General features: G+C 39.0%; 1 protein-coding gene across 5 annotated transcripts in view; it reads right to left on the bottom strand.

Moving 5' to 3' along the window:
- nrp1a (neuropilin 1a) overlaps positions 1 to 17,837 on the bottom strand; it is a 163,493-nt gene that overhangs the window by 142,021 nt on the left and 3,635 nt on the right. For all 5 annotated transcript variants that reach the window (XM_052015684.1, XM_052015686.1, XM_052015683.1 and 2 more), the window contains exon 3: positions 17,017 to 17,191. In XM_052015684.1, the coding sequence (XP_051871644.1) occupies positions 17,017 to 17,191 (175 nt within the window). The remainder of the gene's footprint in view (positions 1 to 17,016; positions 17,192 to 17,837) is intronic.

Raw genomic sequence — 17,837 nt, 5'->3', positions numbered from 1 at the left:
CAAAACCCGAGCACTATAGCTGCACTATTCATCCTGATCAGCTACTGTCTACAGACTGTCTTTGGGCAGCTAGGAGGTGAATCACTTACCACAGCATACTCAGATTCTGACCTGCTCCTGTAGCCACAGTATTTAAGTAACTAGTCACTGCATACCCAGGATGTTACTGATGGAGAATTCAGTGATGATCATGCTACTGAATGTCAATGGGGATTTTGCCTGTCTCTTATAAATAAAACTCCTTGAAGCACACTGAAAAACTGGTAAAAATAAACCATGGTATTGCCAATGCTTCAAGTGATGTGTTTTAACATTATTCAGCACACAGCGCCTATAGATTTTGATACTTTTCACTGAATCGCAAACAAGTTCATGAACTTCAAATACCTCTTTATTCTTTCTACAGTCGCCTATCCCTTGCCCAGAAAGTCTTTTCCTTTCCCCTCAATATTTGTAGCCTTTTACCAGAATACTGGTGAAATTGGAGGATCAGAGGAATACTTCGACAGATTTTAATACATGAAAACATGGAAATGTTTAGAGTTGGATGTTCTTATGTGTGATGGTGTTTGGATAGAATTACCAGCTGTTTGCATTTGCTGTGCAGGTTGATAGCTTGCAGTAATGATTATCGTCAATGTCATTAAGAGCCAATTCAACTGATAATTAAAGTCTGAGGAAACTTGAAAGTCAGCCAAGTTCCAGCACTGAGACTAGAGGTAGACGAACATGGTAGTTTGATGCCAGCTTTTACAAGAAACGTTTTTGTTTGTTAAAATGTTCAGTGACATGCAATCGACTACATTGCAAACAGCTTTCAAAATGCAACAATCAGAGACTGAAGAAGGCTATCTCACTACACAAACAGTAAATATATAACAGACAGCAATCAGTCAGTTCCTCCTTCATGAGGACAATGTTTGAAATTTCTACCTGTTCTAACTCAGGTATTGCACAATGTGGAAATGGCACTATGCTTCCACTAGCTAGAAGACCAATGATTCCCGTTTAATCTACAGTTCTTTTCCAAAAGCCTTCCACAGCAATGTCAGAGTCAGTGATGCCAAATTATAAACTTTGTGTATAACTAGCACCGCTATATCAGTAGTAGCAGGCACCTATCACTTTTTTCACAATTATCTTCCAGAACTTTGTAGGTATTAATGAATCATTAACACAAATTTAAGCACAACAAGTTCCAGAGGCCACTCAAAATCCCACCTCTTCCAGGCACTTTCTGAGAGTTGCTCTTACATCTCCACCAGCTTCCCTGGAAGTGTGGCATAAACAGGGTTCTCACTGTACTCCCTACAAAGATACACTTGCAGAACCTAAATGACCAAGGATTTTATGAATCTTTCCTCATGAATAGAAATGCAATGCTACAACACTATTGAATTACATAGTGGTTGTGCAGGTTTTTGGTTCATATACATTGAAGCTGATTGACCTCTTCTTCCATATTCTACAAGGTAAGGGAATATCTTTGTTGGAACATAATATGTTGGTGATATTCTCCTGTACATCTACCGCTGGCAAATATCAAACGTTCTATGACCAACAATACATATGTTTACCTAGAGCAAAACTGAGAAGCAAGTAAAGCAAAATAATGGATCAAAATAATGGATCAAAACACAGAAGATTCACCAGCTAAGAATCAGTTAGCTAGTCCATTTGTAAATGAAGTTCTTGAATGGTTTTGTAAGTGATGTATATTTTGTACTTTTGCAAGATTTACGTTGTTCTGTTCATGCCGAGTTTCTCCAACCCATTGTGCAGTCTCTCTGGAAGACCTCTAACCTCACACTTGGTACACATTATAGCCATTACTGGTGCTCAAAATGCTTATTATTGACCTGATGAGGAGCAATAACACCCGTAGGACTGGAAATGTCAAAATATCCAGGGAAAATTATGTTATTTATCATTCTTCTCAATACTATCGTGGTTATATCCTCTCTGTTGGTTTGCTTTGTTATGTGGGACCAATGTTTCTATAGAAGTAAATGGCTTGTCACAGTTCTCCTGTTCATGATTTTTGTGTTAGTTAATTCCTCACATTCCACATGATCTCATGAAGCTAATCATCGGCTTATTATAAATGGTTAAATTAATTAGCAGTCCTAGAAGATTTATTAATGCATTAGTCCCAATTATACTTTGATCACATAATCTACTTAAAGGTAATTTCTATCCATCTCTCTGACAATTCAAGCAGTTTTAAACAAATTTTAATTGGGAATAAACGTTAGCCAACTAGTGTATTAGACAGTAAACTGCTTGTTCTACAATGCTGAATGGATTCTGAACTGGGTTATTCAAGGTAACGTCTCCAAATCAGCCAAAATATCAACAGATAACCAACTTCATCCTTGTTAAGCATGTTTCTTGTCAACTGTACCTCAGCGGATATTAGAAACCTGAGCTCATTAAAAACTCTTGTATCCTAATTTGCATCATGTCCTTGTTCACTCATCATCCCTGTAATTCCAACCTACAAAGTAACTCCCCAGTTCTAAAATTCTCAACCCTGTTTTCAAAATCCTCCATGGCATTACCCCCACTCTCTCTGTAATATCCTTCAATTTCTAACCTGTTTGGCATCCCTGTTTTTAATCACTCTACCACCAGTGGCTATGGCCCCGGTTGCCAACTGCCAGCTTGCTGGAATTCACTCTGTAAAATTCTGAACCTCTCTTTTCCCATTTATAATACTGGCCATCTACCTTAAAGTGGCCTATTGTAGCTCGCTAACAAATTTTGCTTGAAAACAGTTCTGTGACTGATGTCAGTCCTGAATGGGTTAAAGCTCAATATAAATTCAACTTGTTGAGGTGTTGCTAAATGTTCAAGTTGTTGAAATTATGTATCAGATGTTTCTTTGTTTTAAGACAATGGAAGAGATAGGGAAAACATCCATGTAATTGAATAACAAAAAAAACTGCAGATGTTGGAAATGTGAAATGTAAACAAAAATGCAGTACTCAACAAGTCAAGCAGCATCTGTGGAGAGAGAAACAGAGTTAACGTTTTTCTTTGATAACTTTTCATCAGAAAGGTCTGTTCTTTCTGATGAAACACTAACTCTGTTGTTCTCCACAGATACTGCCTGACCTGTTGAGTATGTTTAGCACTTTATATTTTCATTAAAGTATCCATCTATCTTGACAATTATGATTAGAAAAAGAAGGGTCCATGTAGAGAGGAAGATGTAATTAACAAAAGTCTTAACAGTGTAACTTTTGAAACCTCCTGAAAGGTCTGGCTCTAAATAAGATGAATCAGGCCTATCAATGGTATTACGTTAAGAAAAAGTTGCTTTGTTGGTGCATTTGGTTAATTTTTTTGTATAATATCAAGGTGACCTTCTCTATTATTTATTTAACGTGGTGAACAAACATCTTTTCCTAATCCAATGAATCTGATAGATCCTCAAGATCAGCTCTGAGCATTAGTTTTGCCTAAATTTGTTCAAGGAATCAACAGTGTCATTTTCTAAATAGAGCACCTAAACTTTGTGAACAAGGACGATTCCCTTGAAGGATGTGCAGTCATGCATTAGTTTGCTTTCAAGGGGCCAACATGCCAGGCAAATCATAAGAATGCTAACTGTAGCAGTTTCATATGATTTATAGCTGAACTCAATTAGCAAAGGCTATAAAGCTAGAGTTAGTCTTTGCTGGAAGGACCCTGTCCTTAGTAAACCTTTATAGCCTATATATTAGCCTTTGTCATGAGTTATCAGTTGTAACATATCTGTAGAGGTTTTCGTTTTAAATTCAATTGTTATTCTTATGAATACATTGATATAGTGATATCCTGCAAGTCATAAACCATTACTGTTAAATATTTTGGGAAATAAAACATAATTATTTAAACACAAATAATCCTAAGCCATCCTTACAATAAGTAGAAATTATTGGTCTCAGTCATTCCATGTGATACCAGCACACAATTGACTGAAAATCTTGTTGCTTTTAGTTTATAGGTTGACTTAACTCATCTATTTCAAACATAAGGTATCTTTATTAGTCACATGTACATCAAAACACACAGTGAAATGCATCTTTTTGTGTAGCATATTCTGGGGGGCAGCCTGCAGGTGTCGCCACACTTCTGGCGCCAACATAGCATGCCCACAACTTCCTAACCCGTACGCCTTTGGAATGTGGGAGGAAACTAGAGCACCCAGAGGAAACCCACGCAGCCATGGGGAGAATGTACAAACTCCTTCCAGACAGCGGCTGGAATTGAACTTGGGTCACTGGCACTGTAATAGCGTTACGCTAACCGCTACGCTACCGTGCCATACAGGGAGCAATACACGTGTAAACTTACATGCACACACAAAGCAATGTTTGACAATGCAGACAATGCAGTGTTAAGGAGAGCAAAATATGAATTATTATATGTTAATATTCAATGGTGTAATTTCAAGATACGTGTTATTTGTAAAGCACACTTTAAGTATTTACCGATATTGTTCAAGGAACTGGCATAGAGGAGCCATTGAACCTGACTGTGAAAGGAGCTGAATTAACATATTCACTTGCCAGTGAAACATTACAGGTTAATGACTCTATTACCCCACGCAGTATTCTAAATCTACATTGGATTTGCATGGTAATGGTGCTGAATCTAATGTCAGTTCAGTAAATTAATTTCAGTAGCTCCGTTTATACTTTTGACGTTGAGGCTAAATCACATTACTAGTTAGTGACCACAAAAATGGTTTGCAATTAGAAGAATCAAATTTATACTGTTACATGTAAACAAATGCTATGCCCATCACTATGAAGGAGCAATGTACGTGTAAACTTACATGCACACACAAAGCAATGTTTGACAATGCAGTCAAGCCCCAGCAGTGCAATACGATCTCTTCAGGAATGTCTCCAAAGCTGCACTCCAGATTTAGATCAGAACTATACTTCCTTGCCAGTTCCACAGATCTCTTCACTGTCAGAATATCTTTCTGACGTCATATTGTGGATGAACAAAAGAAATTCCATTTGAATGATGGAAATTCTGAAGCCATCACTTTTGATCCTTGCCACAAATTCTATTCATTTTAAACTGTTTCCATCCTGCTCCCTTGTGCTTACCAGGCTAAAAAAAAGCCAAAACCATTGCCTTCTGTTTGACTCAGAGCTGATCTTCAAACCCGCATCCTATATATCACCAAAATAACCATTTTGCACCTCTCCATTACCCCGATCCTGACCCCTGCCCCACTTTCACCCCCACTGAAATATTTACCGCATTAGATTCAATTTAAAGTTATTCTTTCTGACCTTCCATCCTTCATTCTCTACAAACTCCACCTGTTATTATGCACTGAACAGCACTATATCTCACTCCCCCAACATCCCATCCTTGCTGACCCATGAAGTTCCGTGTTCCCAGCATGTTAAGTTTAAAGAAAAAACACTGAACATTTTGGAAACAGACAGCATGCCAGTTAACTCTTCACAGAGGTTGGCTGACCTGTCATCTTCTGGCATTTTCAGTTTCTATTTTACATTTCCAAAATTATGCCTTTTCCATTATACTTCAGATCTTCAGCGTTCAAATTCTCTAAGACCAAATGACATTGTATCTACAGCCTTAGAACCCAACACGTTCATTATCCTCCAAATCAGGTCTTTTGTAGACCCTTCCTCTGTCTCAGTGTTGGTATCAGAACCTTCAGGATCTCTCAACCCCTTCTCTCCGGATCTCTTGCTCAAAATCAATGTCACTCCAATTTACTCCTCACTTCTTAAAAACCCTTTTCAAAACCCACATTTTTACTCAAGCTTTCAGTCACCTCGCCCCAATTATCACAGTACAGATCACCGTCAGTGTTTCTATCTTTATTCAATGCAAAGCTTTCTGGACATTTTCCTGGCCTCACTCCTGCACCAAGTGCATCCCTATAGATTGCCATCTACTTTTGACTACTTCTGTGCTCCCTTCTCCAGGACAGACCATCATACAGTGGGTTTTGTGGGTGAACATACATGACTTAAAAGACATTTGACAAATAGAAGGAGAATAGGGAATGTAACACTTGGTTCTTCTACTGAGGTGAATTTAGCTTTATTTCTTCGCTTCCTCACTGAGGATTTGATTCTAATTGTAATAGCGCATTGAGGTATCCTCTGCTACTATTTGTCTTTGGCTTAAGCTGTTCCATTCAGCAGGTTCTCCAGTAACTCAATGATTCAGACAGAAATAAGCATTTCAGTAAGGAAAATGATTATTAATGTCAAAAATTTTTAATACTTACAAAACTGGGGGCAAATTGCTTTGAACTAAAAATAGTTTACTTGGCATGACCGACTTCAGTTGCTGAAGGACGTTCACTGTCTTGATATAAATTTTAAAATACATTCAGTTGCTCTGACCCTTTCACCGGTTCCCTGAATGTGGATTGAGTTCTTCCATGAATTCCTGTCTTGACATTTTTTAACTTTATCGCTCCCTTACTGAAGACATTTGATCCCAATTGTAACAGTACGTGTAGGTATCCACTGCTGCCTTGCTCCATGCTAATAGATATCACAATATGATATATTCTTATGACATAGAAGGAGCCCATTTAGCTTTTTGAGTCAATGCAAGCTTTCCTCAATGTAACCAACTGCATTCCCCCACCAATTTCCCTACAACCCGTTCTCCCTCCTACTATCCTGATTCTCAAACCACCTATCGAGACTAGGGGTAATTTACAAAGGCCAATTAACTTATCATCCAGTACAATTAACCTACCATCCAGTACATCTTTAAAATGTGGGAGGAAATTGGAGCACCAAGGGGAAATCCAGGCAGTCACTGGGAGAATGTGCAAACTCCACACAGCCAGCACTGGAGGACTGGACTGAACCTGCGTTGCTGGAGCTGGGAGGCATCAACTCTACCTGCTGTTCCACTGAAAGATACATATCATAGTTGCCTCAGAAAATCTATGTAAGATGCTAGAAAAATAAGAACATAAGAAGGGAATACATTAGAAAATAAGGGCAGGAGTAAGCCACTCGGCCCCTCAAGCTTCCCCCATCATTCAATATGATCATGGCTGATCTGTCTCAGGCCTCATCTCCTCTTTTCCACCAGATCCACATAGCGCTCAATCCCTTGATCTTTCAAAAATATATCTACTTCATTTTAAATTCCACCCCAACCCCAATGATCAAGCCTCCACAAACCTCCAGTGTAAACAATTTCAGAGATTCATGACCCCTTCGAGAAGTTCCTACACATCTCAGTTTTAAATGACCCATCCTTAATCTTGTAACTATATCCCCCATTTGAAATTCTCCCACTGGTGGAAACATCTTGACAGCTACCCTGTTATGCTCTCTTAGGATCTTCTAATCTTCAAAGAATATAGATCCAATTTCTTTAGCCTTACAGGACAACTCCCTCATCCCAGGAATTAGCCTTGTGAATCTCTTTTGGACTGTCTCCACTGCCAGTACATCCTTTCTTAAATAAGGGGGTGAAAACTATGCACATTGCTCTAGATGTGGCCTCACCAGTATCCTCATAACTCTAACAATATTTTCCTATTTCTAAACTTCATTCCTCTTGCAAAAAAAGGCCAATATGCCATTTGCCCTTCTAACCGCTTACTGCGCTAGATGCTAACTTCTTTGTGATTTATTGGTAATTCAAGCTAACAACAAGGGATTTTTTATTAAATACAAGATAAGCTTAGAGTCAGGAAAGCATTTTCTTCCATAGAGGCAGACAAGTTGTGGAAAGTTCTATACTAAACAATGCTCCTAAAAGCAATCACTCGCATGACACAATCCATAAAGTGAAATAGCTTTCAAACGGCTATGATTGTTAACACCTTATATTACACCTGACACATATGTTATATTCCTCCTTTAATAATGAAAGCCAAAACAAAATAAGATAAAATCCAAAGTAACTGTACAGTTTCTATGAGTTTTACTTTGACAGAAAGTGACCTGGATACCATCTTTCCTAGTCTAGTCCTAATGGTTTGTAGTTATTTCAGGCCTATTGTCAGGCAGTGTTGCTTCACTCATTGAGGTCAGTTGTGTATCCTTTTGATATCTCTTTACCTATTCCTTTCAAAAAAGCCTCTGGTGGTATTCCTGAGATGATGTCTGTTCCTTGAATATAGGTCATCTCCCCCTGCCATGACCTCTTATGATCTGCAACATAGTGAGTGTGTCAAGTACCATTGGCTTCTGCCATGTCCCTGTCTGCCTCTCTGGAAGAAAATGCCGTACTGACTCTAAGCCTATCACTCCTTGGATTAGACCATTGGGCAAATTTGAGATGTTCAAAGACGGAGTCTGACTTTGATAACTAAGCCTCCTTCAGCAGTTCATTGGCTGCTTTCTCTGTCTTCCCACTAATCCCTGGAAAGTGAGGTGATGTCTGGTGATCAAATTTTCAGAACGTCAGCAAGTTGTCTGCTGTGAACTGAGAATTATTAGACCTGTTCAGCACCTCAGGTATGTCACATCTGGCAAAATATCCTTTAAGTTTGTGAATAGACATAGATTAGTGGTTGTTCTCTTCATCTGCCTACTTGAGACAGCCCTGAACTGACTTTTGCACAGGTCTGTCTGGGACTTGATGAGGATCTGTCTTTTTTTTTAATGAAGATATGCCCATTTATTTCTGACCAGTAGGTATTTCCTTTTCCTCCAGAGAGGCAACCGTTTACTTCAGATGGGAGGCATGAAAAAGTATGATCATCTCATTCCTTTGTAGCTTGGAAATAATTATCCCTTTGCCTCTGGAGACCAGATCACCTTAAGCAGCCACTCATTGCTTAGATAGAAGTATGGGTCTGGCTGAGCCTCCTTCTATCACTTCATCCCGTGTTCTCCTCAGTCTCCTGCACTAGCGTCTGAGGGAATGTAATATGTCTTGCCACACTGACTACCTCAAACTCAGTATCTTCAGAATCTTTTGTGCCCTTGAGATAGACTTAGCTGAGCATGTTAACTACATGCATGTCTTGGCATGAACAGTACCAACTCTTTACATGACACATCTACATCCTCTATGGAGGAGCTCAAGTGGATTGTGATGACTGTGCCCATGTACAGATTTCCCAAATATATATTGGCAAAAGTAACCAAATGGTGAAGTAGCTCCCTCTCAATTTACGTACAATGCATCTTCACATCTGTCAGACTTGCTTGTGTATGTGACTGGGTGATCCTCCCTCAAAGGCCATTTTCTAAGGCACCTGCCTATAGTGTGAACTCCTTCTTATCATCAAAGTATCGTATCACAGGTCCTGGCATGATTATCTCCTTGATCTTTTAGACATCATGCATAAATGCCAAGCCAACACAATTCCACATCTTTCTTAGTCAGCTGTCTGACTGTCCCACACATCTCACCCAGATGGAACCTGAACTTGCTCAGATTGTTAACCCAAAAGATTCTGTACCCCAGAAAATCCATTCAGGTTACTATCTCCTTGACTGCCTTGGTTTTGGCTGGAACAAGTTTCAGACAGTCTTTGGTATTCAAGTGTCCCATGAAGGAGACTTCCTTCAATTTGGGCTTCAGTTTTTGCATCTTCAACTTCATTTGCTTCTCCCTGCATCCACTCATCAGAACTCTCGGATTTCACACATGGTCTAACTCTTCCTTTTCCAATGCTTCCTTTTCTTCAAAAGCCATCATGTCATCTGCTGTGGCCTTTACCCCACAGAGACCTTCAACTTCATCAAACAGTTCCATGAAAGCCAACTGGATATTCATTTGTGAACTGCATAAGTAGACTGCTACATGAACCAACCTTCATGATTTAGTGATGGGGTATCTGTATCAGCAGAAACTGTAACACTATATCCTTCAAAGTATAGGCATGCCGTCTTTCAGGTCTATTACAATGAAATCCAACTCTTATCTACCTTGATTCTTTGGGCTCACTATCTTCTCAGAGTGTCTTCCAACTAGCTTCAGTGTAGCTTTGCTGTACATTGATAGCACATGACTCATTGGTTTCAACTGCACTGCCTCACTATTGGTGGCTTGATTTAGGAGGACATAACAAGTTGAAATATTGCTGGTTACTCTTGCACCAAAACCTTGGTATAAGTACATTGAAAGATTCAACAAGTGCAACAGGAGGAGAGGTTTTGGGTTTACCTGGTGCTCTGAATCTAACCCTGTCTCTATTCCCACATGGTTCAGCTCATCCACTCCATGGACATTTGATGGTCTTTACATCGTGCACAACCTCTAGAAACAATTTTCCAATCCACATCAGACATATTTATTCCCACACACAGAAAAATCCTTTTTTTTCAGCCATTCATGTTGTCATCCACAATGCTTGCAACACTTTAATGATCTTGGCAGTACGTTCTCTTTTCTGCCCTGCTTCACTGCACGTATTTCCTGCTGTTGGCCTTTCAACGATTCTAGCCTGACTTTGGACAGCTCCACAGCTTTGGATGTCTGTGTGCACATTTCTGGGGTTAACCCTTTCATTCCCTCTGTCTTCTAGATTCCACAAACAACTTGATCTTTGATGGGCATGCCCTTCAAATCAATGAAACTTCAATTATCTGCTTAGAGTCTTATCTCCATTAAGAAAGAAATGTCCCCTGCTCTTGGCTGCATGTAAAGAACCATCAACAGTTTTACTTCCAGTCAGGCTGCAATATGCTTGTTATGCACCTAATACATTCTCCAGGGTTCACTTTGGGGCTTTATGATATGGTACAATTCTCTTCCCTTGTGACCAATGAGATACAATAATATCTTTACTTTTGTCTGCTCTGGTTTATCTGCTCCATGCAGCTCGGTATATACTGTAAACTCTTCTCTCCATGCCTCTGTTCTTCAGACAAATTACTCGTCTGCAATTTCACTGGTTTAGGTGACTTTATTTGTTCTATCTGTGCAATCTCAACTGAATCACACAGCTCCATACCTCTTGGCCCATAACAATGTGTTATCTCAATTGGCAGGGATCACACTCGGGATTTAGTATTCAGATTCAGACACAGAGAATAAATGTTGTAGTTTCAGCACTCCTCACACCATGACTATATTTCTTCATAAGATACCAGAAAAATAGTAATACAACCTAACGGCAAGTTATTCAAGAAAAGCTGACAGCATCAGGAACACATTTTCTTGCTTTGGTTTACTTCCACAGAGACAGGCTGCTTTTGGCAATTCCACAATGAACAATTTTGCGATCCAGGAAGCTGTTCTTAAAGTGCTACAGCCTTAAAACAGCCAATATTCAGTACATTCACTACAAAAGTCAAAGGAAATTTGTATAAAATGGCAGGGCCTGTGTAAGTCATGTGGTTTAGACCAATGTTATATAATCTTGATTGATATTTTTAATGGGAGAGGGTTGGTTGAATGTGTTATGTGCTCTCATTAGTGATCACTACATGAATTACATGCACTAATAATTCCTAAAAATTAAGATTTTTTTTAAAACTAAACAATAGGAATTAGAAATGAAAGATGGACTGATAGTTGTAGTATTGGAACTGAACGATTCAACAATTGCAACAGCAGGAGAGGTTTGGGGCTTGGGTCTAGCAAGAGGATTAGATCTACACACATCAGAATTGGCATTGGTCTGAAACTGATCTCTAGACAATGTTTGTAAATACATAAATTATTCCACATGCACCCGAACTGCAGGTTTGCTCTTGGTGGATTAGAACAGGTGAAGTGGTGACTATAAATTCTCCCTAGTGTGTAGGTGAATAGTGGAATCTGGGCAGAGTTGATGGGAATGTGGGGAGAATAAAATGGAATAAGTGTAAATGGGTGCTTGATGTTTGGCACAGTCTCAGTGGGCATAAGGGTTTGTTTTTATGTTGTGTTACTTTATGACTCTACGAACAAAGCTTAAGATCCCATTATTATGAAATTAATACAAGTTTTAAGCAGCAAATCCCGGGTGGGTGGTGGTGTCTTTGATTATGATGGATATTCTCTCTTCTCCCCTCTCCCATCGGGTAGAAGATACAAAAGCCAGAAAGCATGTGCCACCAGGCTCAAGGACAGCTTCCATCCCACCATTATAAGCCTATTGAATGGTTCTCTGGTATGATAAAATGGACCTCACAATCTACCTCGTTATGACCTTGTACCTTATTGTCTACCTGCACTGCACTTTCTCTGTAGCTGTGACACTTTACTCTGCATTCTGTATTGTTTTACCTTGTACTGCCTCAATGCACTGTGTAAAATGAATTGATCTGTATGATCGATATGCAAGACAAGTTTTTCACTGTGCCTCAGTACGTGACAATAATAAACCAATTCCAATTCCAATTCTAATTTCACTGGCTTCCATAACTATGAATTATTGAATTTAGAACAAAGTGCCTGGGAATTGGGAAACTACATCTGAAAATGTACATGACCTTCTAATTCCACAGCAAAATCTGGAAAAGTAGTTGAATATCTGTAGAATCTCTCATTACATTCCATGGAGCATGAATTAGAATTGATTCTGAATCAAAGTGGATTCAGCAACAATGTCAGTGGCTCAGATTACCCAAAACTTGTTATATGCTCGATCAGAAATACTAGGTACCTTAAATAATAAGGTTAAGTTGTTCAGGTAAACTCTCCACAATATTTATTTGCTAGGCCTCTCTTACTATTTCTTTCAGTGACACCCCTTCCCAAAGGTTTGTCAAACAGCAGAGTGAAATGTTCCAGTGAAGATATTGGGCTGAATTCCCCCTCAACCACCACCACCGCTGCCCCCTGCCTGCCCACACTTATTTGGGCTGGAGACAAGAGGGCCAAGTGAACTGACTCAAAACCGCTTGGAGCAGGACAGAGAAGCAAGCCTGCAGTACTATTGAGATTACACCCGTTGACCTTCATCTCTGAAGAAGGCTGAGAGGCAATTTTAGCAGATTTAAAATTTTTCTTACCTTTAAAACCAATTAAAATTGCTATAAATAAGGTAAAAAAATAGAAATCATTGTAAACAATTTAAAAAATAAATTAAAAATATATATTTTGACCTAACTTTTTCTTCCTCATCCCCAAATTAGGAATCTCCATTTAAATGAATGAGGGTTCCAATCGTATGGTAGGTCTGCCCGAGCAAAGGATCTCAGAGGCAGATTCCCTGGCATAGTGCTGGGGAATACCAGCTTGCTCAGGCTGTAACTGTCTGGGCCTCAGCAACAAAGCAGAGTGACAGATGTTCTGGCATCTGTCACTCAGCTTGTTCTAGACAGTCTACATAAGCCCAGAACTTACGAGCATCTGCATGTTGGTGGTTTCTTTCAGAACTATCGACCACAGCTGGCACTCCTGCTCTTATGTTCAGAACTTCCTCTGTCTTAAATATATCCTCATACAAGCACACTTGGAGTTCCAAAATATTCTGGGTGAGTTCTTCAAAGCAAGTAGCTTAAGCATATTTTCACTCTATTTATGGGTTTCAGGATCAATTTGCAAGAGGGATTTATGGGAGAAAGGAGGGCTCTGGTCTTCATTTTCCTGTCAGTCAACAATTCAGAAGAGGCGGGGGGGGGGGGGGGGGGGGGGAGTCAACCACAAGGTAAGTTCATCACTTCAAGAAAGCTTATCATTAGTGGAGGTAGGTTCCCAGTTAGTGCTGAGTAAGCTTGGCGTATCCAGGACATAAAGGTGGATGGCACTCAGTAAGATATTCACCTCAGGATCTTCTCTATTACTGAAAGCAGTTATCCGATGTATCAAAACCAAATTTGATAAAAATAGCTACTGAGAAATAATATCTGAAAGATGGGCATTAGGTATGGTAAAATATCGAAGGTTCAGTACCTATTATGATTGGGTTGCAAAAACACAAATAATTGTTGTGGGACCTCAACAAATTTAACATGTTGAATGCTATCTTTCTATATTTTGTGAATGGTATGAACATGCCAAAGGACTTTTGCTTTGAATACAGGGTAATGGTGTTAACAATCAATTCCTATACTCTCAGCAGAGCAAGCTGGAAGCTTGCCTTGTTAGTTGTTTTATGACCAACTCGAAGGTAATCTTCCTGCGGAGCTTAACAAGTACTTCGACATTAAACTGCCTTCTGCCTCACAAAGGAATGCAGAAATTGTGTCAGTTCTGTAGCAGTAACCAGAGCTGAGTCTATAATACACCAGGACACTACTGATGATTGACCAGCCAACTTAAATTATTTCTGGCACTTTGAGGGGCATTTGGTCCTGGAGGGGTGGGGTGCAGGAGATTTTTCTCATTTAAGTCCAAATATCCCTGGAGGCAAAATAAATGCCCTAATGGACTGGATGGCTGCAGCCAGATAAGCAACAGGAAGTTTATCAGTGCTCCCTATGAAGCTTATCTGTGCACTTAAGGCTCCCTAAACCCAGGCTGGTACTAACCTGTGTTTTATCTTTATGTACAGAGCGAAATATTCCAACCATCTCAGTCCCAACAATTATGTACTTCTGGTCAGGAGGGTTTTAAAACTCCTAAACTTGACCCACAAAAATACAATCTAAACTTACCAAATGTATCAGGTGTTTAAGCTGGAAAGAGTGCAGAGGAGATTTACGACGATGTTACCGGGACTCGAGGGACTGAGTTATAGAGAGAGGTTGAGCAGACTGGGACTTTATTCATTGGAGTGTAGGAGAATGAAGGGTCATTTTATAGAGGTGTTTAAAATCTTGAGGGGCATAGATAGGGTCAATGCACACAGTCTTTTTCTCAGGGTAGGGGAATTAAGAACTAGAGGACAGAGGTTTAGGGTGAGGGGGGAACGATTTAATAGGAACCTGAGGAGCAACTTTTTCACCCAGACGGTGGTCTGTATATAGAATGAACTGCCAGAGGAAGTGCTTGAGGCAGGAACATTAACAACATTTAAAAGACACTTGGACAGATACATGGATAGGAAAGGTTTAGAGGGATATAGAACAAACATGGGCAAATGGGACTAGCTTACATGGGAATCTTGGTTGGCATGGACCCGTTAGGCTACAGGGCCTGTTTCTGTGCTGTATGACTCGATGACTGTGTATCAGCTGATGTTCCAATTGGTATATTTTAAAAGTTTTTCCTGATCAGATTCGCAATCCCATGTAACATGTTTTATTTCCCACAGACTTTTTCAAGTTTTGATATAAAATTTACTAACTCCAAATAAAATAAAACACTAACCCACTCACCCTATGAAAATGACATATACAGCAGATTTCAGTTATTATGTGTTGCTTTTAATATATATATTTTAATTTGCACGAGGTATTTCCCATGTGTAAGCACACTAAGGAATGCCATTAGAGTATGGGTATAACCTGAACTGCTCCCAAATTCAGCGAAACAAAGAATTTCCATGTGGCTTTGACTTCTAGCAATCCTCCTATGCTCAAATTAAATACCACACTTGTTTTAATTAGGTAACCAAAATCAACAGCCAAGTCCTGCAGGATATTACTTTAATCTTTTTTCAGAGCCAGTATTTCTCATTTCAGTCAGTTCCTTTGGCAGTGCACAGTATGAACAGTACTCCAGTAATAATTTTCTGATTTGCTTTCTGACATTACAGTATATTTTATGAAAAATATATAATTCCTTCTATCAGCAATATGAAACATACGATCAAGAGCAAGAAAATCAATTGAACTAAATTTTCTTAAAGGCTTTTCAGTTGGAAAATATTGCTCTGACATTGGTAGACTCCCTTTAAAGACATGCGAGAAATAATTCTGTAAAGTCTTATTGTTATAAATTAGTCAGGTACCCAGCTTTGTCTTGATGTTCTATTCTAATGAATTGGAAAATTGCAGCCAGAATAAATATTGCAGAAAGTATCTAAATGCAATACTAAATTAACAGCTTTAACTTTGAACTTATTTTAAATTATTAATATGAATGAAGAAAGCTTTAGTCAATTAGTCTATAGTTTGAAATACAGTTGGAGTTCATACAAATCACAACCCACAATGAAAGCAGAGAGGCCTATGGAACATAACAATGTAGATTGTATCAATAAACAGTACAGCAATAAAGGACCAAAATAAAGAATGAATAACAAAATGACTAAATTCAAAACATCTCAGACAACAGTCATTTATGTAGAAAATGATAGCAAAACACAAAATCTGATCTCTGTGTTTCTAGCTTTGAAGTGCTCCATTCTGAATTGAAGATATAAAAGATGCATTAAACACCATTCAAATTTAAAAGCATAAACTGTCAAAATGCTACTTATAACCTGTACTGTGGTATTGCATAAAACAGAGTCTGCCACAACTCGCTGGATCCTCAGCTGGTGCTACTGATTAGAATGTAACTGTACATGACAAGGCTTGAAAACTTCTTTGAATGCCACTTATTCTCAATGCAACATATTTAAGTATTATTATATAATGACATTTTTCTAAATAATTAGTGTCAGAATTATTAATATAAACTAGGAAATGGATTCAAACATTTTGTCTTTATTGATGAAATGTATTGTTTCTTTGTTGTAATATTTTACATAAAGGTTAATCTTAGGGATTCTGATCGTTTATTTTAAATTTCAATAAACTCTATAGCTTTAATACCATCTAATTGACAAAGTGAGAACAATTATTCGCTTCACATTGCATAGGTAATAATATGTAAAGCTTATGATGATCAATTGTCGCATGAGGCTTTACCAGAATTGTGTTCTCATTATTTGAGTTACAAGCACAATGACACAATATTCATTTCTATTGCCTCCTTGGGAAATCTTTTCGCCTCATTGTCTGATTGCTTTCAACCATGAATGAATCCCGATTTCTGAAACTGCAACATTCTTCATTGATTCTCGAGTGGTTGTTATAAATAGAAACTCGCAGTAAATACAGCCGACATAAAAGGTATTTTAAAATATCTGACATTCTGTACCCAGGTATTTGTGAAGTGGAATATTGACCTTTTTCATACAGCAAGCAGTATTTGTCTTCTCCCACTTAGCAAGCTCCGGTATGTATTTTGTTACCACTAGAGGTCACTGTACATAAATTAGAAACCTGTGTGACTTACTTGCAATCTCTGTCCTCCAGGTCAAAGTGAGGATTGAAATTAATCATTATTCTCTGATAAGGTTCGGGCGCTTGGATCACCCAGGCGCAACTCTCTCGCGGATAGTAAGAGTTTGGATATCCAGGAGAATTCAAGTACCCAGGACTTGTGATTTGTATAGTAACCCCACATCGATCTACAAAGGAAGATCACATTTAATCAAACCAAACCAATGCTGGTGATTTACTTACAATGCACATCTTTATCTCAACATGGATACAGCTGTTTTGCTCAGAATTACAGGCTCTGCGACTTACCCTATTCTATGAGGTACTTGGTCAGAATCTTACTCTATCACCCATAATACTTCGTCAGAATTTTATTTCAATCTGTAGAGTCCTTTATTCGAATCTTACCCCGTTCTGTGGTATACTTGATCAGACTTTGAAATCAGTCACCAACTAATTCACTTCCACGGTTTTGTGATCCTCGGTTTTCCAAGCACACAGCCGTCACCTGAAGGATTCGTATTTGCATCAGATCAAAGTGTGGTTCCCAATGACCTGATTTTCTGAAGTCTCCGCTCACTCTAACATAACGTCAGTGACCAGGCAAGGAGTGAGCGGGGAGGAAGATTCGCAGGGTGGAAAGGTTTTTAATATCGCCCCTCTCCTTGTGTTAAATAAAAGGCCTGTGCCCTTTGCCTGCTCATTTTGTACAGATTCAACTCGCTCTAGGACAGCGGTCTCCTTTGAACCCCCCGCCCGCCAGTCGAACGCCGCAGCGCCCTGCATGGTGCTGGTTGAGGAAGGGTTGTCTTTCCCAATTTCCCTTCGGCCCCT

Source organism: Pristis pectinata, chromosome 5, assembly GCF_009764475.1.
Source record: "Pristis pectinata isolate sPriPec2 chromosome 5, sPriPec2.1.pri, whole genome shotgun sequence".
NCBI classification, from domain to species: Eukaryota; Metazoa; Chordata; class Chondrichthyes; order Rhinopristiformes; family Pristidae; genus Pristis; species Pristis pectinata.
This window is presented reverse-complemented; position numbering and strand designations above follow the sequence as displayed.